The sequence below is a fragment of the Magallana gigas genome, chromosome 9, assembly GCF_963853765.1.
Source record: "Magallana gigas chromosome 9, xbMagGiga1.1, whole genome shotgun sequence".
Lineage (NCBI taxonomy): Eukaryota > Metazoa > Mollusca > Bivalvia > Ostreida > Ostreidae > Magallana > Magallana gigas.
Window position 1 is genome coordinate 20,379,282 of NC_088861.1, and position 25,530 is coordinate 20,404,811.

The 25,530-nt window shown below is 32.9% G+C and overlaps 1 protein-coding gene across 1 annotated transcript in view; it reads right to left on the reverse strand.

Moving 5' to 3' along the window:
* LOC105343809 (uncharacterized) overlaps positions 1-25,530 on the reverse strand; it is a 79,081-nt gene that overhangs the window by 39,162 nt on the left and 14,389 nt on the right. Inside the window, exons 6-17 of the mRNA XM_066070673.1 lie at positions 18,469-18,531; positions 17,470-17,664; positions 16,812-16,871; positions 10,716-10,928; positions 6,977-7,048; positions 6,717-6,887; positions 6,530-6,614; positions 5,916-5,986; positions 4,926-4,982; positions 3,468-3,521; positions 3,133-3,321; positions 2,144-2,165 (exon numbers count right to left, since the gene is read on the reverse strand). Coding sequence (XP_065926745.1) covers positions 2,144-2,165; positions 3,133-3,321; positions 3,468-3,521; positions 4,926-4,982; positions 5,916-5,986; positions 6,530-6,614; positions 6,717-6,887; positions 6,977-7,048; positions 10,716-10,928; positions 16,812-16,871; positions 17,470-17,664; positions 18,469-18,531 — 1,252 coding nt within the window. The remainder of the gene's footprint in view (positions 1-2,143; positions 2,166-3,132; positions 3,322-3,467; positions 3,522-4,925; positions 4,983-5,915; positions 5,987-6,529; positions 6,615-6,716; positions 6,888-6,976; positions 7,049-10,715; positions 10,929-16,811; positions 16,872-17,469; positions 17,665-18,468; positions 18,532-25,530) is intronic.

A 25,530-nucleotide genomic window follows, 5' to 3' on the forward strand; every position in this document is an offset into this window, starting at 1 on the left:
AATAAAAGTCCCTAATAAGGGAATTGCCATATGGATGTTTCTCCATTATTGTATCTTGGCTGTATTTTATTTATTATTGGACACAATTTCAGATTTTTGAACAAAATAAATTTGGAACTGTTTGAAATTGTTTTGTTTTTACATAAAGTAGAAACCTTGCTCAGCTTTTGTGAAAGCAAAAATATAAAAAGTTTCAGTAAGTTTCAGTTGCGGAAACCCTTTGTAAACAATATGTTTCCCAATTGTATATGGAGGTTGAAACTATGCAGAAACTTCAAGTTTCAGTAAGTTTCCGTCGCGGAAACCATTTGTAAACAATATGTATCCCAAACGTATATGGAGATTGAAACTATGCAGAAACTTCAAGTTTCAGTAAGTTTCCGTTGCGGAAACCATTTGGATTCATGGACAGCCTAAGTTTCAGCACTGCGGAAACTTAATGAAACTTGAAGTTTCCGTGCTGAAACCTGTCGGAAACTTAAAGTAACCTTAAGTTTCCGCAGAGTTTCCAAAGGGTTTCCGCAGCGCTGAAACCAGATATTTCATCCAGTGGAAGATTTTTTAAGATTTTCTCTATATATTCCTATGTAAAACTTGATCCCCCCCATTGTGGCCCCACCCTACCCACAGGGACTATGATTTGAACAAACTTGAATCTACACTATCTGAGGATGCTTCCACTCAAATTTGAGGTTTCCTGGCCTAATAGTTTTTGAGAAGAAGATTTTCTCTATATATTCCTATGTAAAACTTGATCCCCCCTTTGTGGCCCCACCCTACACACAGGGACTATGATTTGAACAAACTTGAATTTACACTATCTGAGGACGCTTCCATTTTAATTTGAGCTTTTTGGCCTAATAGTTTGTGAGAAGAAGATTTTTTAAGATTTTCTCTATATATTCCTATGTAAAACTTGATCCCCCCTTTGTGGCCCCACCCTACCCCCGGGGACCATGATTTGAACAAACTCGAATTTACACTATCTGATAATGCTTTCATTTCAATTTGAGCTTTTCTGGCCTAATAGATTTTGAGAAGGAGATTTTTAAAGATTTTCTCTATATATTCCTATGTAAAACTTGATCCCCCAATTGTGGCCCCGACCTATCCCCGGGGACCATGATTTGAACAACCTTGAATCTACACTATCTGAAGACGCTCCCATTTTAATTTGAGCTTTTCTGGCCTGATAGTTTGTGAGAAGAAGATTTTTTAAGATTTTCTCTATATATTCCTCTGTAAAACTTGATCCCCCAATTGTGGCCCCACCCTACCCCCGGGAACAATGATTTGAACAACCTTGAATCTACACTATCTGAGGATGCTTCCATTTTAATTTGAGCTTTTCTGGCCTAATAGTTTTTGAGAAGAAGATTTTTTAAGATTTTCTCTATATGTTCCTTTGTAAAACTTGATCCCCAAATTGTGGCCCCACCCTACCCCCGGGGACCATGATTTGAACAAACCTGAATTTACACTATCTGATAATGCTTCCATTTCAATTTGAGCTTTTCTGGCCTAATATATTTTGAAAAGGAGATTTTTACAGATTTTCTCTATATATTCCTATGTAAAACTTGATCCCCCAATTGGGGCCCCACCCTACCCCCGGGGACCATGATTTGAACAAACTTGAATCTACACTATCTGAGGATGCCTCCACACAAGTTTAAGCTTTTCAGGCCGAATAGTTTTTTAGAAGAAGATTTTTGAAAAGTACCAACAAATTTGCAATAATTCTCAATTATCTCCCCTTTAAAGAGGGCATGACCCTTCATTTGAACAAACTTGAATCCCCTTTACCTAGTGGTGCTTTGTGCCAAATCTGGTTGAAATCTGCCCAGTAGTTCTTGAGAAGAAGATGAAAATGTGAAAAGTTTACAACAATGACGACGACGACGCCGACAACGACGACAACGGCGACAACGACAGACAACGGACAAATTGTGATCAGAAAAGCTCATTTGAGCCTTTGGCTCAGGTGAGCTAAAAAGGGATAAATGAGGTACATTTTTGTGTCATTAAATTCAAAGATGTACAAATGTCAAATACTGTTTTAAAGTTATAGAAAAAATTGATTTCTTGAAAGGAAAGCAATTTGAAACTGACAATAATGTTTCAAAAAACAATAAAAACATACCGTTCTTTGGTGTACCTGAATGCTGAAACGAATTTATTTTTTATCAGAAAAAGGTATACAATTTACAGTGAAAACAAATTCCTTGCAATCAATTACAGAAAGGACTGCGAACGATAGCATCAACGTAGAGACCGATTTCAATGAATTTTTTTTGTCCCCCCGTAAACAAAATAAAAAAAAATATTTGTTTAAAAAAATTAATAATTTGACTACAAATTTTATTTTGATATATATTATTTTGATATATACTAAAAAGTATGATTAAATCCTGATTGATATCAGGATTTAATCATACTTTTTAGTTTATAAATTTGTTTTTTAATATCTGACAGAAATTCCGAAATATTTGGATGTAAAATGTAGGTGGGAAACGGGCGTTAACGTTCACAGTTCTTTGGACATGTGAGTTGAATTTATTCTTTTTGCACATTTGGACTATAATCATCAATTTTCCCCCGTGTCTCACATTGTTATCTTCTCCTCTTTTAAAATATGACATCAAAATTAATCTGTCAATGTCTACCTAGCCTTAAATAGAAACGTCTTAATTAGTAAATATATCTGACTGTATCTGCTAATGTAATAACTGTGCCTCATAAACATAGCCGTATATATCCTTAATAAATGACATAATGTTTGATTCGCATTAATCGCAAACTGTTGTTTAATTTAAAATGACATATACACTATACACGTTCTAATTAATATTCTATAATATACTGCTGTAAAACAACTCTTATTCACGAGCAAGAACATTTCGCGGGGTTTGCAAGAGTCTGGTGGACGCGAATATTCCTTGCTGCCAACGAGCTCTTGTATTGTTGAACCAACAACACGCACCTGTATAAGGCTTACTCTCTAAAATTAATCAGTGCGACTCACTTTTATCTCCAATAAATCGCAAACTAATGTCGTCGCGAATAAAAGTTGGTTTACAGTATTCATAATGAAAAAATTTCAGATCTTAATCAATGAGAAATAATTTATACCGGCTTTTGTGAGTTTTCTCTATCGCTAAGAAATTCTTCCACCATTTTAACTGCTACATATGACGGGCATTTACGACTGGGACAATCAATTTTCATCTCGCTGTCCTCTGCGTCTTTTGAACTCTCTATGAGTGCTTTTAAACAACATTCACAAAAACAATGATTGCATCCTTGAAGAAGAGCGATCACCTTCGGAAGAAAAGAAAGTTTGTATACATTTCAAATGAATTTAGAATCAAGAACGAATACTAATTAACATCAAACTTATTTCTCGATTGGTCATTTAATGTACATGTACTTTCAACATTTATACTCTAAATATGAATGTAAATTACCAATCCATTGTCACAGATTTCGCATTTTCTTGTTTGTTTTTCCATTCCGGAAACCTAAATGATATTCAAAACATGTTTTATGTGCACATTTAATAATTTACAAATAAACAATTTATTCTAATTCAAGAATAAGACATGTTTTTACTATTACAAAATACAACTCAAAAAATTTTAAAACAAGATGCTCATGGGCCATATCGCTCAGATGAGCAACAATAGCCGTAATAAAATCAGTTTTATGGAGTAATACTAGTGTACAAAATATTTGGACAGTATATCATAATAGGTCATATATAAAAAAGACTTTCAAAATTTTCTTTAGATATTCTCATACGTATATTAAACATTGGGTCCTTTTGTAAATGGATGATTTCATAGTCATAACACGTATTGAGCATTGCAGTTCTCATGAAGACCTTAAACAACTTTTTGTATGAATATTCAAACATACATCAAATTTTGAACCCATTAAAGCTTATGTGGACCATGCAGTGTCCAGGAACTACAGTCTAAACAATTGAGAATCAACAAACGTCAAGATGCTTACATATACATATAAGTGATATCGTGTATATAATCAAAGTACTCATAGTACTGAAAAGCGCTAACCCAGCTTCTGTTTGTAAAAGATATACATGTATGTATATAACATTTTAGTTTCTGTATACGCGATATATTTCCTCATCACTGCGTGGCAGCCCCTGCAATGATGTATGTAAGCCCTGTACATCAAATTCACAGTAGCCCGTACTAGCCCGTGCAGCTCCTGAAACTGGTTCCCTAACCAGTTTAAATGATGTAAACTTCTGTTCATAGGGGGCGGTTATTCCTTGCACCGGAAGTAGAAGTCTAACGACAATAAAGCGCTGAGCTATGCTTAGCGCTTTAAAAACATTTTAGTTTTGAGTATAACTATTTTTTCATTTGACTTCTCGTCCCATTGTGGCTTCAACCTATCTCCAGGAATCATGATTTTAACAAAGTTGAATGAACACTAGCTACAGCTTTTCTTGCCGATTGGTTTTTGAGAAGAATATTTCTCTGTATATCTTCCTGTTTCAAATATTCGACCCCTCCCCCCATTGTGGCCCAACCCTACCCCCGGGAATCACGATTTAAACAGACTTGAATCTGTCCTATCTAAGAATTTACACATTTTCTGTCCAAGTGGTTTTCTTCGATATATATCCCTGGTATATAATAATTATCGCCTATTGGTGTTTGAGGAGAAGCTTCTTTTTAAAGATACCAACACATTTTTTATTACTTCTTATTTATCTACATTTAAAAATGAGGGCATGGCCCTTAATTGTAACAATCTTGAATTCCATTTATCTTTGTGTCAACTTTCGTTGAAATTGGCCCATGTTTCAGTGTTTTCATAGTCATATCAAAAATTGAGCGTTGCAGTTCTAAAGAAGATCTTAAACAGCTTTTCATATAAATATATAAACCTACATGTGCATCAAAGCTTGAACCCATTGTGAGGCCCAAAAATTGTCCAGGAGCCACAGTCTAGAGAATAACGAAGATGTTTGCATATAAGTAAGATCACAGATTATACCATTTGATTTTTTGTAAATAAATAAACCAATATATTTTGTAAAAACTGAACCCCAACCCCACCCAATTCTAGCCCCATCCTTCCCCATGAGATCAGGATATGAGCGGCCGTGAAACTGCAGTACCTAAAGGTGCTTCCACACAAGTTGCAGCTTTTCTCCAGTATTGGTTTTTGAAAATAGGAAACTTTGAAAGATTTTTCTCTATATATTCCTGGTATGTAAATATTCACCCCATCCCACCCCACCCCCCACCCCATTGTGACCCCACCCTACTTGGGCTTTGGATCTATCTAAGGGTGCTTCCACACAAGTTACATATTTTCTGGCCTTTTGGTTTTTTAGAAGAACATTCTTCAAGATTTCTCTCTATTTTTTCATATAAAATTTGACACCCCGCCCCCCATTGTGGCCCCACTATTTTCCATGAGTTCATAATATGAACAAAATAGTATCCTCAAAAACTAAGGGTGTTTTCACACAAGTTACAGCTTTTCTGGCCTATAGGTTTTTAGAAATGAATTTAATACAAAAAAAAATTCTCTCTATATTCCAATGTAAAAATTCGGAACCCCCGGACTTGAATGTGCACTACATGAGCATACTTCCATTCAAGAGGGTGTCGTCCTTTGTTTTAACAAACATTCATGGATCCCCTTCCCACCATAAATTCTTTAGCCACGTTTTGTTGAAATTGGCCCCGTGGTTATTGAAAAGAAGTCGAGAAAGTCGAAAGTTTTTAAGAAAACAGACAGACAGACGGTGGACGGAATTTGATCAGAAAAGCTCCGTTGAGTCCTTAGCTCAGGTTTGCTTTAATTTTGAAGATAAATCGATCGCGGATATTTGATCAGAGACAAAATTAACCAATAGGTCTAAATCTTACCGCTGCTAACGAGACTTCTTTCGTTTTTTTCACTAAAGTATCGTGAAAAGGAGTTTGTTTTCCTGCAACAGCTATAAAAATTGTATGTAGTGGAAATTGCTTAAAAAGTCCACAAAAGCTGAGGTGTCACATTTATCACACTGTTATACAAAAATTCACACAAAAATGAATCACTGGCATTTAATTAGTCAATTACAATTTTACAACTTAATTTCTTAATAATCTACAGAACTCAACTACTTTAGACTCTTTAAAATAAAAACTATTTATCTAATATAGTCAACCTAAACTCATAAACATTTTATGACTATGACTTTGCAATGTTTTGTTGTTGAGTTTAGTGTTTTTACGGGTGGGAAGTTGTAATGATATCGATATATTTGTTGAAAAATTTCGTTGAGCAGCTTTCTTGTAATAATCATGACTATTTATAATTAATTAAAATTATAAATTATTATAATTATAATATATGAGAGAGGAAAATGAATACGAGTTGAAATATAAATTTCATAATATTCTAAACTGACGAAGACTGACAAGAGCTAATTGAATAATGAATCAAATTACACATTATATTTTTTTATTTTAAACTTTAAACATACATTAATATTTACCATGTGTATCGTCTTTTTTTGTATGCTCACTCACAGTAGAAGAAAACGATCTTTTACTTTGATTTGAATCATCATACTCTTGCATCTACAATAAATAAACAGAGAGAAAGGTATGAGGGGAATATATTAAAAATTCACGTCCTCAAAAGAACATTAATTCTGTAAAGTATATTAATAAAATGATTACTTGAGGCTTCATATCTTCCAAAACGTTGGTAATGATCGACCCCGGTACATGATATTTACATCTGCCATTGTCTCCTTCACATTGATAGAACCTCTCGGTCATTTTGTGACTTATTTCCTCCAAACAATTTTCACAAAGTGCATGGCTACATGCAAGTATTGTCTTGAATCCCTAATAAAATTCTTATTAAAATTGCAATATAAAAATTTTCATCAATTAAAAGACATTTTCTTAAATGAATTTTTATGATCTTAACATACGTCATTTTTGGGTTCCCCTTTGCATCTTGAGCATTTTTCCATTATGCAGGAGTTTCGGAAGAAGATGTTGGGCTTTTGAAAATGAATAATGAACATTTAGCACACAAGCAACCACAAATTTTATATATATATATACATATATGTACATAAATAAAGCCTTGGTACAGCAAGAAATATCCGGGAAAATATCGATTCTCTGTAGTAAGTACGATAACTTTACTACTTTGTTTCAAACTTTGGAAAATATCGATTCTCTGTAGTAAGTACGATAATTTTACTACTTTGTTTGAAACTTTGGAAAGCGCTAACAGTAAACAATTTATTTAATTTGGACTGTCGCATTCTGTTTTATATATATATATATATATATATATATATATATATATATATATATATATATATATATATATATATATATATATATATCACAGTCAGTTCGTCTTCACAAAATTTATTTATTAACAAAGCAGAGCTCTGTTAACAAAGTCTGCCAATGACAAGTTATAAATCTCTGTTTGAAATGATTCATTTTCCGGGTCGTAGTAAAATACAATTTAATTGATTTTGATTCAAGTCACCCATAGGGAGGAGGGAAAGAATAGAATTTTTTTTCAAAAGCAGGGGGTAGGGGGAAAGTACAAATATAAAAGTAGATGAAAGCAATCATCTATGATTCTAGCTTTTGATGATGATTGACCAATAGTTATTGTACTCTTGGTATATGCAGTTTTTTAGAAGAATATATTTTACAAAATAGTCTTTAATAATAATAATATGTCTCAGTGCTTCTATGTTTAATTGTTTAGAGAAACTAAATTTACAAGCATATATATATATATATATATATATATATATATATATATATATATATATATATATATATATATATATATATATATATATATCACTGAATAGAATCAACAATACTAGGCAACTTTAAAGTGTCGGATCTAATATATAGATAATAAGCCAGTAAATTGAATATATAAAGCACTAAAAATGGCCAACGACAGGAACAATAGAAATTGTCCAATATTTTATTTCAATTTCTATTGTTCGTGTCGTTGGCCATTTTTAGTGCTTTATATATATATATATATATATATATATATATATATATATATATATATATATATATATATATATATATATATAAATATATATATATATATATATATATATATATATATATTGTTTTATTATCAAGATTAATAGATTTTCAAAGCGATGTATATCAATGTTCAAATATTTAGCAAACAGAATAGATTTGTTATCAAAATTCACATTTAACTGTAAATCATTCAGCAAGTTTTTAATTTTGTTCCAAAGTTCTTTTATGAGGTAGCATTCAGAAAATATATGGTCTATTGTTTCTGTTAACTGTCCACAAAAAAGAACATGAAGCAGAGTTGGTTAAATTGCAATTAATTTGTATTTATTTGTTGCAGAAATTCTGTGAAGTAACTGGGTTTGAAGCCATTGTAACCTAGTTTCTTGAGTACATTTAAACGGCAAATTATAAATAAGTTTCCATTCTTTTCTTTTAAAGTAATATCCCTTTCCTTCCCATTTTTTTCAGATGTGGGCAACTCTTTCTTTTTTTAGATGAGTGCATTATACATTACAGCCCTTGTTTGAGTTCATTAAAAATTATTACTGTATAATTTGGGTATCTTAAATTATAGTCCTTTCTTATAAATCTGCCATCATTCTTTTGATAACTTCTAATTGCTGAAATAAGTCCTGAATATTGAAGAAAATGTGATTTTGCATTGAAAAAAGTGTAATGTAATGTATATTATCCCACTGTCAAAATAATTTTTTAAAAAGAGTGTTTCTTTATCAATTGTAATATTCGGGTTATACCTTAAATGGTCATTTGATGTTTTTTCATTGTTTTAAAATATTTGCCATATAAACCAGTATCCAGCTTTGAATGACATCCTTCCACAATTTATTTCTTGTTCTATCTTTTAGAATTTTGACAAAGTGTATTCCAAAGTTCATTAGTTCTGGTAAAGTAACATTTTAATCAGATTCAAATAACTTCTTCCATTATGAATCCGTGCATGATATTAGTTGTCTGGTCCAACTAGACTTGAGAGCAATTATAAAATCTGAATATTCTATCATCTTTAGACCACCATCTTTATAATCTTGTATAACTGCAGCTTTTTTTTAAAATTTGTTCATTTTACCATCCTACAGAAATTCATACAGTTTAATTTTAATTTTTTTTATAAAGTGGCTTTGGGGAGTTGGTAAAGTTTATATCAAATGATTCATATTTGGAATAAAAAGGGTTTTAATGATTGATAGTTTTCCAAGACGGGTAAGCTGTCTATTTTCCCATTGTTTTATTAACATTTTTTTTCCATCTTGTTGGTATAATTTAGATCTATCATTTCATCTAAGTTAACAGAAAAAATTATTCCAAGTAAATCAAACGTTCGTTTCTTCCCAATTCAATTACCATCTTATGTGGTGATAAACATTTTTTGAGAATTTTTTCTACCTATCCATATCAGTGGTTATTTACGCTAATTATAATGATTGTTACCTGTTCGTTTCATTTTTATCCACGCCCATAAGTAATTAAATATCCAATTATATTTTATATTTCGGGATTAACTTTATGGGCGTGACTTTGTAATTATCGTCGAAATAAAACCAAAAGCCAAACGCAAATTGTCACCTTTTGACATTTGCAATCTTAATTAATAAACTTTATATTTTGGCCTTATTTGAATATTTGGTTTTATATCGAAGGTAAATATTTTTTCATTTTATGCTATTTTTCTTTGTCAATTTTAAGAACTGTTTTTATTGTGAGTTTATACCTTTTGACATTTGCAATCTAAATTAATAAACTTTATATTTTGGCCTTATTTTAATATTTGGTTTTATTTCGAAGTCCCCGAACAGATCCTTTATTCCCCGGTACCTCAGCAAAGTGAGTACACAGGAAAACCGTTGTAACACTTTGATAATTGTTTATTGATAAAGTTGCGCGATTCTAGATTACAAAGATATTTCGTTGGTGTTTCTCCTTCTTCAATCCACTGCACCCTTGATCTGATATAGTTTCCTTTACGTTTATGTGCTCTCAAGTTTTCAAATTCTATCTACTTATCAGCCAGTATTTGTTTGCTCGACTCATCTTAATTTTTTTTCTAAGTTTTTATTCTCATCTTAAAGTTTTTTTTCTTCTTCTTTTTATTTTCTTTTTTTTTTCTTGTATGTGCTAAAAGAGATAGATTTCCCCATTAATTCTATTAATAGTGTATCGAAAAATAGGCTGTCGGATATTTGAAAAACTATTTTGGAGTCTTTGATATTTTGAATTTTATTAATCTTATAGACAAAAGCACCATATTGTCTTTTTGTATCAAGTATCAGTGTCTTTATTGTTTGTATATATTCTTTTAGGATAGAAGGTAGCTTCTTGAGGTACCTTAATTGTCTCAAAAGACAAAAAAAATTTTTATTTTGAAATGGTTTTAAAATAAACATTATTTATGTTTTACACGACTAATCGATTACTGAATTTGTAACCAATTACCATTGTTCCGAGTGAGTAATCGGTTGACCGGTTAGATAGTCAACAGAGAGAGAGAGAGAGAGAGAGAGAGAGAGAGAGAGAGAGAGAGAGAGAGGATTTGATTTCATACCTATGATTTAAGCAATCATTTTATGCATGTTGCTTGAATAATAAAGAACAATGTCAATGTTACCATACCATATGTTTGGTCTCCTTTAAAATGCCGATCATAGCCTCAAAGCATTGAAACGGTGCTTTATTTTTACATCCTTCTATATTACAGGTGATCTGTCTATTTTCTAGGTTTGTCCCCAAACTATCTTCCTTGTTGCCACTCTTTTCCATTTCAGACAATATACAAGTGATGCACTTTGTATGAAGATAATCACATTTTCGAATTCGAATTGTTTCCTTCGAAAGAAAAATTATAAAATCGTTATACTGAAATCAAAATAGCAATGAATTTATTCCATGTAGATACCGGAATTATTCACTTACCATTAGTAAGTACAATTTCTCAAAACGAATAGAAACAAAACTAAATAGATAGAATCAAGAAACTGGACACTAAACACTCTATTGAAAATTCTTTGAAAACGTGATTTCTTTAGACTAAGACTGAAAAAGAATCGCATTTGTTCCATTTCGCAAAATATTTCAGGGAACGGTAAACACACGGTGAACGCAAGATTAACGATTTAGAGACATTCGGAAAAACTCGGGGGCTATCCTCCGGTTGTATTACAACAACAAAAATTTGTTTTGTTCCGGACTTTTGCAAAAACATTTTATTTCGCTGTAATACATTAAAATTTTTCAAACATTGAAATAAAATGAAACAAAAATTATTTTTAAGATGAAATAAACTGTAAACATAATCTATACTCGTATTTTATCGTATTTAATAATTGGATAAATTCATAAAGAAACAATTTTGTACATTTTAAACTTGTGGTAAAAAAAAGAATTTGATTTACCAATAAAGAGAAATAAATAGTAAAAAAATGAAGACATCAAAGTGAATTCATTCTTCAATTTTGTGTCAACAAAATTGTAGGTACATGCCATGATAGATAAACAAATACATCGGGGAATTTTACTCACTTAATTTACCAAGTTCATGGAATCGCATGTTTTATTTTGTGTTACTGTTAATATGTAAATGCAGCACTGTGATTTTTTCACTAAGTCTTTTCTTTAGATATGTTCCCTAAAATTTCTTTTGTTGTCATTATGAATCAACTTGTATATGTGTATGTAGTTTATTTTATTAATATATTGTTTTGTGACGTGTAAACAATATCACAAAAAGACTTTTTAAATGTTTTGGTTTACTTAAGCTTTTTGAAGTTTTTTACTGTAAGTTTTAAAGATGCATAAAATTTCGGAAGAATCATTTCAAGCAACAGATTGACAAAAACCAAATCCTAATTTAATCCTAAAATGACATTATTATAGAATTCTTCCCCTATATTTGCTTCGTAGCAAATTCCAAAAAATATCGCGTTGTATATCACCTAAATTTTCAAATGATTGGTCTTAAATACCTACAGTGTTGCTCTTTTATAATCCCATTTTAAACTGTTTTTGCAACGAAATCACTGCCTCTTTTAACATCACGTTTAAAAATTCGCTGTTTACGGTTGTCATGTAAATGATAAAATTGGAGATATTTCGAATGCGATTTCCGACAAAATGGCAGGCAAATTCAAACGAGTATATTAACAAAATGCATAGTTTCGACTCATTAGATGGATATTTTGTAGACTTAACTACATATGCATGTTCAAAGAGGTTTGTGATGTATAAAATATGTTTTGCCCTGCAGGTTATTTTTAACAACTTTAAAATCGACTGGATGCAGATCCGCTTCGCTGCTGATACATATGGGACGAATTCTCACTGTGACCTTAGCTTAGCCTGGGCACGGTAAGATTATTCTTTCTAGGCCAAATGGTGCTTGAGAAGTTTTTTGAAAATTTCTTAAACATTTTCGATAAATCCGAATTATCATTCCTTGTAATATGGCGTGATCCTAAGGCTTAATTTTCACATGCAACCCCCCCCCCCCCCACCGTTTCATTTTCTGCCACATGGCCTGGGGACCACGAATCTCACAATTTAACATCAGAGCATTATTATGAACATAATAACAATGCATGATTTAATCTATCACAACTGTTACATATTATGTATAGTACAGCAGTAAATATTAAGCCAATACAATTTCACTCCATGCATGTGGCCACTTTGCCCCCGCCGTAAGCTTAGGGCCTGAGCCCTTGACCCAGGAAACATGAATTTCACAATTTGTTAGATGAGGTTCGTGGACATCATTACAATGCATTTCTTCTCTCAAATATAAATGGGAGTAGAGAAGATTTTTTTAAAATTTAATACACTTTTAAGATATGGTCATATTAGCCACACCCTAGGGCCTAAACCTACGGGTCATGCATTCAAAATATTGGTAGAGAGCTCAATGAACCTTATTACAATATCTTTAGTTTTTCCCTCACATGTGTGGAAGTAAAGCAATCTGATTAAAATGAAATTCTCTTTGCTCCCAATTTATGATATGTCGCTAAAACCATGAATACGGGAGCATCAAGGATCAGACTTTAATCAGATTGGGAAGAAGATTTTTCAAAATTTGGTTTTTTTGTATATTTGGCCCCGCCTATGGCACCCTGGGGTGGTAGAGCCATGAATTTCACATTTTGATTCCTCCTACCATAGAAATGCCTCACACCAAAATGGTAGCAATTGGCTATGTTGTTTTTAAGAAGTCAAAAATGTAAAATTGTTAAGACGCACACCGTACGACGCACGGCGACGGACGAAAAGCAATTGCAATAGGTCGCCTGAGTGTTTCAGATGACCTAAAAAAAAAAATACATTGAATTATTTCAAAAAATATGTTTTTCTTGATTTGACTTATAATTTATCGGAGAAAAAGTATGATTAAGTGCTATATTCATTGGATTGTCACCAATATGTAGAATATTTTTTAAAAATCATTTATTTGCTTATTTTGGTTTTTCTCTCAAGTTTTATATCTTAGACTAGCTTATAATAGCATATTGTTTGTTGTAATGGCATTCCGTTCCGTCAATGTCTTCCATTATTCTTGAGGTAATGGGCTACCTTTTAATGACTGGATTTTCTTAACTTTCGAAGCTTTACCATTTAATCTATTTCATGTAACAGCTTTGTACTAGTCTCTTAATGATAGTTGTGTGGTATCATAATCCAGTTAATAGAAAGAACAAACTGTTAAAGTCAATGAGCTTGCATGGTCGATATTTTTTCGAGGAAATTTGTGACAGTTTTTGTTGTACAAAAGATAAAGACAGAAGAATCCTGTACTGTTTCTTCTCTTTTTCTGCTGGGTCCCTATCTTTCTAATCATAAGTATACATCTATATTACTATTTTAAAATAATAGACTCGAATTTTTGGGCTTAAATACTTAAAAATCGGAAGAGAACTGTCTTTTGTTTTCTATATTTTAAACATCATTGGTACTTGAAGATTACTTATTTGTTTTTATTTTTCCTCAATCAAGCTTCGCTAATTAATAATCAACAAAAAATCCTTTAAAAAATCCAGAAATCATCTGGATTGTTTTGGATTTTACAATCTTGCGCATTACAATCACGCTAAATCACGGGAGGCTCTTTAGTTTATGTTTCCTCAATATTACATTTGCATGGATAAACTTATAAACGATAATACAAATACGTGTAAATTTTCATTGAAGATTTGCTATATATTCTGTTCATCAAAGAAAACACAAGAGACACATAGTAACTCTAACTCAGTGCATTTAATATGAAAAATCCCGAGAGTTTCGAATGTCAACATGGTGTTTAAATTTGAAAAAGTGTTGAATTCTTCAATAACTTGTTTCGCTACGTTACGGGTATATGAGAGGCATTTTTAACTGTGGTGAAGGCCTGACCCGAGACACAGTTAGATTATACTGACTAAGCAGAGTGTAGTGAAATTAATAGCATTATTGTAGGCTCAACAGCTGCTTAAAGTTTGGTTATGTACATTTGTCAACAATACGGTGTGTCGATGTATCTATTTCGTGAATGTCCGATATCATATGTAATATGTCAACCCGTGCACGCACGGGTCAAAGTCTAGTGTACATAAAACTGAAATTCCTGCGTACTTATTTCCCAAAAACTTACACGGTTTTATATATTTATCTTAATTGAGACATTTCTCTTCGTGATGCGTTTATGCAGTGTTTTAAATACAGAACTGATTCATTTTCAATATTCAAATAGTCAAAAAAGTTTTTTTAAAAAGCCACGAAATAACATTTGCGGTGGTAAAAGGAGGTGATGTCCATAAGTTAATTTCTATCAACACACCCGATCTCGGTGTCCAGCTGATACATTTGGTCAAGTCTGTCAATCAAAGCTAAGGCTATGGTTTGCTAAATGATTGACAAGCGGAATGTTATTGATCTCAATCAAGAAAAATTTTAGGGGAGGTGGATTAAAATTGGCTTTTTAAATATGTCGTTTTCGTTACTTAACTCCAAAGTCAGTAAAACGCTTACTTTATTCAACACTAAAATCGCTATATTACTTTAAAATATATATAATTTGTCTTATTTGTTCAAAAACAGGCGCAAATCAAACTAGTCCGGCATTTAAAATTCTCTATACTTTGATTCATCATAGGAAGCGTTTTTGCGAAGCTTCGTATATACGCTAAACGCTTTATGTCAACGTTAATCTCTTAAATAACGTACATTTACGAAACAGTGCAGACAATGGGACAAGCAATATCATGGTATTTCACAAAAAAGATTAACCGATGCATGTTTAAGAAGTCAGCATTTACGTTCATAATTGATGAAAATGTTTAATGGCATGTAATAACAACAGCGAGCAAGAGTTTTCAAGTAAAAATGACGGTCACCATGCAGAGCACGTGTGTAATCCTGATTTAAAAATAGATCAGCATTCCACCATATTTGAACGGTGAAAAAGGGGGAGGGGTCATCGCAACAAGTTGTAACATATTGTCTTATACGGTACAATGTAAGTAATAATTGGTGTTGGATTATCATTATTACAAGAGAGCCATCAGTTTGGAGTAAAACAAATATATATTTATACAGCTGGAATGTTTACTGGAGGAACTAAATCGCCAAAGCGGGGTGTGACCCGATTTTCGTTAAGCGATTTCATTAATCTTGAAAAGGGAACATAACTCGTGTGTCTTACTAAATGTACATTACTACATTTAACAATTACTAATCAAGTGTGTTTCTTAATTCGATAGATTTCTTCCAAAACATCCGATCCAAAGTATAATATACATGTATGTAGCTGTTACAAAACAAATGTCAAAAAATGCATCTAACCCCCCCCCCCCCCCCCCCCCCGGATCTCTGCCAATGGATGAGTTCATTCGTTGCGTGAACGGTAAAGCAGGATTTCGCGCCTAAATGTCCCATTCATAGTTATTGCGCGCCGATTAGTTGACGAGTCCGTTGGGATCATGCAAATACCCCAGAGCACACCATGTGTTTACATCACAGGCACGTAGCATCGGGGGTTGGGGTGAAGGAGGCTGTTTCTCCCTCCCCTCTTTTTGACAGCTGGCACTTTTCTTAACTTTATAGTATAAATGGAAATATTATGGATTTGCCCCCCCCCCCACCTCCACTTTTGTAGGAGCATGCAATAATGAAACTGCAAATAAGGAGTTCTAATCGAATTAAAGTTACAGTTAGGGTTTTTTCGTGAATTTGAGAATTCACCATTTTTTTAATTGCTTGTCAAGATGATTTTGATGAAGCTGCCCACACACATTCAAAAACAATACGTGTTTGTATACCCTCTCATATTTCATAAGGTTGGAAGTTTTAAAAAATGCCTTTCAGTTGATTTTGCAATTAATATAACAAATACAATTTGAAAAAAAACAACTATTTAATCTCCAGCTTTCAAGCTTACATGCACCTATATGATATGTGTGCATTCCTAAAAAATTGAATTAATAAAATAAATGAATTTCAAGTGATATATATGTACATGTTCTAGATCGAAGAAAAGACTAACATTTCGTCTTAAATTTGCACGTTCCATTTATAAATTTCTGATCTGCAGCGAAAATTAAAGATTCATTTCTGATAAGTTAGCCTAATTGATACATGCATTCTTCCATTGAATAATTTTGTTTAGTCAGGCAAGCTTTTTGGAAAGCTATTACTTGTATCCCATTTACATTTAGAGGTATAGCGATATTTCAGCAAAAATGTTACCTTTTTCTTTTTACAACACACTTTGCAATAATCAATTCTGATTTCTAAATTCGAGGCAGTCTAAAATGAAAAAAAAATACATCATATTATTTAAAAATGTATTGAAATGTTACTAAATTTTTAATCCCTTTTTTTTTTTTTTGAATTACAAAAATTCAGAGATACATATTAATATATCAATTCATGTATCTATTTTTCCGTTTTGGGTTCACATTTTATTCAGCATAGTTCATGCAACATGTACTTAGGGACAGGGCGCTGCTTCTCGTCTTTCATCGAAGTACACCCCCGTAAAGTCATATACACAACATGTCCCATTTTAAAATTTAAAAAAATATTTGATGTATAATTCAACTTGAGACCACAACATTTTCAAATTATTTTTATAAGAAATAAAAATATATGCACAAGGTAACTGTAACGAAAGTAAATCATATTAAAACATAAACATTCGAGAAAATCGATTATTTACCAGCAGCCAAACGGCAATCATATCACTGTTCCGGGCAGTGTTGTCCAATTGCATCGATATCCCTTTAAATGTTCGATTACAAGGACACAAATGAATATCATTTTTATCGAGCAAAATTCTTTTCTCTGTAATGTGATGTATAGCACTAATGTTAATATGATAAATCAACTTAAAAGAGCTACTTACCATTATAAACATTTCCTCTATTTTTTCCATAAAACGTTGCGCAGACAGTTTGGAAAATGTGCTTTTGCACCCTATACTTGGACAGACTTGATAAACTTTGTTGTCCTGTTTTCGACCTCCTGCTTTAATAATTTGTGCTTTGTAAAAACAGGATAAACAAAATTTATGACCGCATTTCACAATATCCACTACAGCCTGAAACAAGAGATTTTTGATAAAACTTCAATAACAGAAGATAGTTATGTACAGGCATGATTATTTACATCTTATTTACATATGCAAGTATTATATCTAGGTAAATACAAAAAGCTTTCACATTTAAAATCTATGTTAAAATTCTTCTAAATTGATACATCTTCCTCTAACCCTAAAACTTTACACAAAATGTATCCCCTAACAAAAGAAACAATGACCCATGCAATGAACTTCATCAGTTAATTAGTAAGAAAGCCATATCAATTTATAAAATTTATATTTTAGTAGAGGTCCTGTTTCTTTTTTCACCAATGTGTTTAGTTTATGAGCTACATTTTACTGAGTTTATTGTTCTCATAGAAAACTTCATTTCTTTCCTATCACGTAGCCCATCTATTCCGATAAGTTGACTTTAATTAATAACACAAATAACCATTTCGATTTGAAAACAAAATCTTACTGTATTAAGTATTTCTTTGCTTATTTATAAGCGCTTTGCAACAGGTATTTACCTTCGTAGAATTTTGATTGACATAAACAACTTGTAAACATAAACAAAAGAACGGTACAATTTATCTTTAAATCAAGGATTTTTTTCATTATCTAAGATATGTATATGTAAATTTTTCGATTGTTTAATAACAATTGTAATTTTTAAATAACAGAATTAAGATGTTTGGGTGCTTTCTGTTTAAGTAAATTGACAGATTAGTTATCAAAATATGCTGATTTTTTTAATGGAACACGCATTCAAACAATTCAAATTAGTGAACGATACAAAGCAATACTATACTGTTACTTAACCTTTGAATCACATAAAAACTGCTGACATTTGGGCTCTCTGGTAAGTCTAAACGTTTGCCATATCTGAAATGATGGGAAAAAGCGCCATGAAAACAGCAAAATACATTAATACAGAAGAAAATTGCTCACCATTTTACAGATGCATACACACACTACAAAACTGTTCAGTGTTTATCCTGATAATTTGAAAATTATTGAATAAAATGGGAAATTTTCAACATTTTGAAAGCAATGTCTTCTCATCAATAGCACAAACAAAATAATCAAATACTAATTAAAATCAACTACCCGTGAGGAAATTTTAGAACCAAAACTTTTTTTTTCGATTGACATGAGTCTTTAGTAATAGTCTTAAATGAAAAACACTTATAATGTGCTGAGTGACAATCGGGTAAGGGGCAAGTAAAACCGTTAGCATGTCGGTGTCTGACTTGTTCTTGGGGAAGGTTGTCCTCACTTTAAACTTACAGTTTATTTCATCTTCGATAGAGTCTTGAATATTTGACAACATTGTTTAAAAAGTTACTAATGCTATACGTGTATCGTCATTTTCATTTACAACCAACAACAATCCGAAAGCTCCGGAGAAAACTCAACCAAGCCGGAATTGCTAATAATATCCAGTAAAGGCCCAGGTCTCGGATTTGCTTTCAGGTAGAGGTCAAGATCTTTTAGTCGCGTATAATTTTGGAGAATTAGCCCCACCAAAAGAGGAAACACAGAGCAATGGACTGACCTTATGCTCACTTATGTAAGTATATACACATCTTGTCAAGACCAATGAACTTCTTGAGTGTATTCAGACTGTTATAATGGTTGTCAGAAAGGGGGATGAGTATTAACTGCACTGTGCGTAAAGAGCAAAACTCTGCCTGTTCCTTTAGAAAGTTATGGCTAATTATTGTGACACATTCAATGCGTCAATTCTAACTTCTCAAAAACCCAAATTTCACAAATTGGGGTGTGGCCAATATTGGGTTTAGGAGAAGTTATGCGACAAACCCCAATAGCGTGTTCCCTCAAACTTTTTTCTTCAGTGTCCACAATCAATTTTAAACAAGGTTATGATCACAAAGATTATCTATCTCTACAATTTGCACCAAACCTTCAGGCCACGATTCTGCAACCTCCAACCTATAGCGCCTCTTTTCAACACCCAAATAATGTCTCCTTCTATAAAAAATTATTTGGTGAATTATTCGACTTTAATTTCAACTTTACAAGCTCACGTCAAAATCGGAGTGAATATTGACCCCTTGCGAATCTTTCTACCAGCTTTCAGGAAATACAAAGGAGCTATTCTGCAAAATTACGCGCCATTGAAAAAAGTACCCGCAGGTGTATAAATTAGCTACCATAAAACCTTACACGTCATACTGCGTCTGAACTCAGAATTAAACTAAAAAATGTGTAAGGGTGATGCGGCATTTACTTATTATAACAGTTTAGCACGAACGTCTGAGAAAACATCCCTTTACAAGAAGCGAAAAATTAATCAAATCATTTTTAATTTCAAATGATTTTATGTTTTCTTTTTTCTTTTTTCTTTTTTACATGTATTCTCTTTTCCGGTATTTAAACTGCAAAACGGAAAGGGTGCACAAACACTGTGCTGCTCTACGGTAAAAATGTGTGTGATATAGTCATTCATTAAAAAGAGATTGACTGTACATATTTTGAGTAAGAAGTAAAAATGCAACATAAATCTGTTTTTAAAAGTATATATATCATAGACATTGTATACTCAACCTTCGTGTCTCAGTAATTAATTATAGTATATGAACATGTAATAATATTGTCGAGTAAAATTGCACGAAATGCTAAAACAAATCGGCAAGTAAATCATCTTAGTACATGTATGATACCGATGATCATGATGTACACTGTGTAATGTAACAATTGTCAGTGCTCTAAGATATTCATAATATGAACTATGAATAATGTCAAGTTTAAAAACCAGTTCCTACTTTATGTCACAATAAATTATATAATGCCTTGAGGCACAAGGGCCTAAACGGTCATCTGAGTACGATACGATCCTTTAAATATTATTCTGCTACAGTTATTGCCGAGATCAAAGAGATGCCGCGGACATTATTCTCCAATATACCACGAACGTCATCAGTAATTTATCAATCAGAAATACCTATTTGTCTCGCACTGATCATGGAAGTACAACTTCAAACCGTAAAAATTTTAAAACCATGTTAATTTTACGTGTTAGTTCCAGTCAAAACAATGTGTATTGCCTCAAATTTTTATTTTTAAGAGATCAATGCGGCTGTTCCTAGGACCTCCCTAGCACATTTTCACTGCGTGTTTTTACATAAAATATATAACGTGTAGTAGTAATAATCGTATTAAATTGCCCTTAAAATATTAGGAATGTGATTTAAAGATATTTTATAAATAAGTGAAAAGTATTAAAATCCTAAGAAAAAGTCTGTCGTCTGCATGTGATTCCTTTGATCGATACACATCATTTAAACATTACTAACAAAACCGTTTGGGTTACACAGAACAGCAGTCAAAATGACCTACATCGTCTCTCTATAAGAGAAACGATCTGTAGAAATACTTGGCTGTTAGTAGAATAAAAATAAAGTAATTGTTTTCGTGAATCTTGCAGTATAAAAGCCTCGGCTTTTATATTTCAAAACAACATTTTTCGACCTCGGAAGTTTTTCTGCAACATTCACGATAACTCGTACTTTATTTCTTAAATATATAGAATGGCAATTTATTGATCAATTAATTTATTAAGTTTATTTATCAACAAATTGTTATCAGCTGGTCTGTTTAGTATTTTATAATGGTTTTAAAAATTAGTTCTTTGTTTTGCATAACGTCTTTTTACCCTTTCCGCCGCCTATAAAACATTAAAGAAAACTTTAAAATTATTATATTTACATCTCCCTCTACTTCTTAAGGAAACTTATAACCAATTCATAGCTCTATAGAAACGACCAGACTGAAATCTACACGCCCCGTTTATCGATTGGTCGAAATCTACAGCAGCTGAAACTGACAGGAATCTGACAGGACTGAAATCGACACGCCCTTTTTATCGATTGGTCGTACATGTAACCTACAGTGAAATAAGAAAAATCACGGACTGCACAAAATAATCATGATGATGTCAGACTCTCAGTCTAACAGGAGACGATTTGGCTGTTATTTTTAGCTAACGTACTTATGTACGTTAACAGTAATTGAGAGATTTTTTCCTTACTTTTTTAATTTACTAATTAGTTAAAAGAAGAGATGTAAATATAAACAATAAAACGCTCTCTTTGATGATTCATGCGGGTTATGAAGGAAGCGATCATTACAGAAAAAAATTACATAAGCTGCTTTAAGTATCAGTCATATTATTCCTTAGTCACATTACTCGGACGGTCACCGTAGACCGGTGGTAATCGGTGGTAATCGCTGATGTGAGCGATGCCCCATCATCGCTCCTTATTGGCCATGTAGTCGTTAACACATCTGCCACAGCAACAGGCATCGTACATAGGCCGTGCATACTCCCGCCGATAATATTCAGGCACATATCATCGGGGGGGGGGGGGGGGGGGCCGGGGGGCCTGGCCCCCCACTTTTTATCGCAGCAACAATTTTTTTAAAATTTACAAAGAAATTGAATTAACATGGAGTTGCCCCCCCCCCCTTTTTTTGAAGGAGCATGTAAAAAATTGATATAGGAAAAGGAAAAAGGAAATGAGGAGGGAAATTGAAGTTATTTACTACTACTACGCTCCCCCCCCCCCACCCATTTGAAGACATATTGTGGGTAATGTGCACAACTTGGGGTTTCCATAGTAGAATATATTATTAAAAATAGTTGTCATTTTTCAAAAAAAAGAAAAGAATTCATGGAGAAACGCATATTTTTAGAACGTTTCCATGGTTACTAAACAGAAATTTTAAAATCCGTTTTAAATCGAATAAAAAGGGCAAACCTTTGATTTTTTGTTAAACACTATTATGATTATGCAATTAAGAATTTAGTCATGAATATTGAAAACCATTGCTATGGTAACAAGCTTAAAAATAAGGAAAATTATATATATTTAGGCATCTTTGAATTAATATTATTCACTAATAATGAATAAATATATAACATTAATTGATGAGAAAAGATAAAGTATGTCCCTAACTTTAATGACACTTGAAAAAAATCTTTAAAATCTTCTGAAATTTTCTAAAAAAAATAACTGCCGTTGCTTTGGACTATTCAAAAAGTAAGAATTTCTGTGTGATTTTTTACGCAACTTGATTTTCCAAAGGAACAACACTTCTCTGTTGCATAACAGAGCTATTTGTGGTATATGATGAACATTTAGATATACTTTTACATGCGCCAACTAAAACAATTGCCAAAAATTTCTAAAATCAGGAAATAAAGCATATCAAAATCATCTTCAATTTCTCATTTTTCCCTATTTCTTTGCCTTGTTGCCATAGCAACAAATGTTAATTTTCATAATAAAATATATATTGTAGGGACATTGACATGGATGTAAAAATTTAACATTTTCCCATTTCGGCTCATTAAAAAACGCAAAAATGATTTCAAAACTTTTTTACGGTTTCCATGGAAACATTTTAAAATTATTGGTTTCTCCATCAATTATCTGATATAATGAAAGAATTGAAAATAGGACAAAGGCTGTTTTATGTCTTTGAAAGTATACATTAGTAGGCAAAACCCTCTAATTTTGCTTTAAAGTAGGTAGTTTTGCTATTTTTCCATCTTTAGCTTTGATTACCGTGGCAACAGTTACCCCCAGCAACCAAATTTTAGTGGTTTTTTTGTGTTTTACACGTAGGTGTGTCCATGTATGAAATATAAAGAAAATTGGTGACTATGCGTGGCCAGACCCTTTTATAAATCTTTGATTCTTAAATAGAATTGATCTTAATGTCATCGGCGGGAGTATGCACGGCCACTGGACGATGCCTGTTACTGTGACAGATGTGTTCACGGCTGCTTGGCCGATGTTGGGGCATCGCTCACATCACTGATTACCACCAGTCAACGGTGACCGGCCGAGTATTGTAACTTAGAGGCATAATATTTATCATGCACTTAGTTTTCTTGATAGATGCTGAAGTGAAAGAGTTTTAAAGTTTACTTTAGACCACTAGAGCCCTACCCTAAAACTAGAAACCCTGGTCCTTGGACTATTTACCAGCATTGGTAGAGACTACCTTGCTCATTATAACCAAGTTCTTACATGTACATGTAGTTAGTATGCTGAATATCAAACTTTGAAGAAGATTAAAAATGCACAAATATTTACAGATTTATCCCCAAAATATGACCCCAGCTTGGGGATGGGATGTTAGACCATGTGCTTTATTCAACTCATTCACTAAAAGTAACTTTACAGGATGAAGAGCTCCCTTAGGGGGAGATAAGTAAAACATAAACAAGAGTTACTTCTCTTGTCATTGCATATTAAGTAAACTAACATTAATTATACTTTTCTCTTTTTTGAGCATAATGTACAGGTAAACAAAACTAAAAATGACAAAAGTTCAGAATTAATTAGAATGTGTCTGGTTTAAGAATAACAGTAATTCTGTCCATTTAAAACACAAAGTCTGGCAACATCCGTCCTGTCTGAAGAATCTTCAAAACACATAAACCATTTGCTCCTGCTTTTGTTAGGCAATTTGCGAGCTGTTTTTGTCCAGAACACCACTGAATTTTCCTCACATCTCCTTCAGTAACTGCTTCAGTCAATGCAGCGATATCAATACGAAGTCTCCTGTCCTCCACCAGTTTTGTCGAATGCACAGATTCTATCACACTCTTATTGTCTATAAATGCATAAATTTCAATGGATTTGCTGGGGACTCCTAAAATTTCCTCTAACATGTGTCGATAGTAAAAACTTGCCTCCAGTCCTTCTTGTAGACTAAGCGCCTCTGCTGCTAGCGTGGAGCGGACAACTCTTCTTATCTTTTTAGCCTGCCAGAAAAGGGGACAGCATTTCCCTTGTCTATCCATAATCCAGATAATGACTCCTTGAGTACTTCCCACTCCATCATTCAGGTTTCCTAGAGATGCATCGGTAAATGTCATTATCTTCACTGAAGTGAGATCTAAAGCTGGAAATCTCAGAATACTTTTGAAGTCTTTAAGCCTATTTATGGTTTTCGTTGCTCTGATTAAGTCTGCCATGGTTCCACTTCTCAGCTTAGTGCTCATGTCTATCATTTCAAATGCAAGGTCTGGTCTTGACCCCTGCACTGCCCAATTGATCTGCCCTATGATCTGTCTGTATGCAGTCTGTTCTTCAGTGCTTAGCTGACTTTCCTTCTGATATGCTCTCAGGGGATCAATCTCTATACTTTGTAACTTCTCCATGTAACTAGTGTGATCCAGTTCTATCCCTTCTTGAGTTTGCTTAACGTAGAAACCAATATATGGAAATTGGCATTCAGCAATTTTTCCTGCTGAAAACCTCTCTCGAAACCTGCAAATCTGCCCCTCAAAGATTTCGTCCCCAGCATGGAGAAAATCATCAACATGAGAGCAGATGACTCCATGAAGCCTTCCATCCTTTCTATAGCAGAAGAGAGCCGGGTCTACGCTACACTGTTCAAAGCCGAGTTTATCAAGTTCTTCTTTAACACTTAAGTAAAACTGTCTAGCACCATCTTTCAGTCCATAAAGACAGTGTTTTAACTTCCATATCATTCCTACAGGAGTGATACTTTCCTTTGGAGGTTGAAGATAAACATCTCTATCAAGTTTTTTTCCTTGTAAAAAAGCTGACTTAATGTCTGTGGTTTTGACATCCCAGAATTTACTTGCTGTTATTGTCAAAAATATCTTAAGACCCCCTTTTCCAACTGTCGGACTGTCTCTTGGAATATCAAATTCCTCCTCAAATCCACGTGCTACAAGTCTTGCTCTTACTTGTTCTTCTTTTGAAGTGATAACCCATCTTGTAGATAGTCTATTTTGTCCTTCATCCAGAACTTCAGTGTATGTGTCAAAGTTTTTGAGCTTCTCTAGTTCATTTTGTTTAGCTAGGGATATATTGT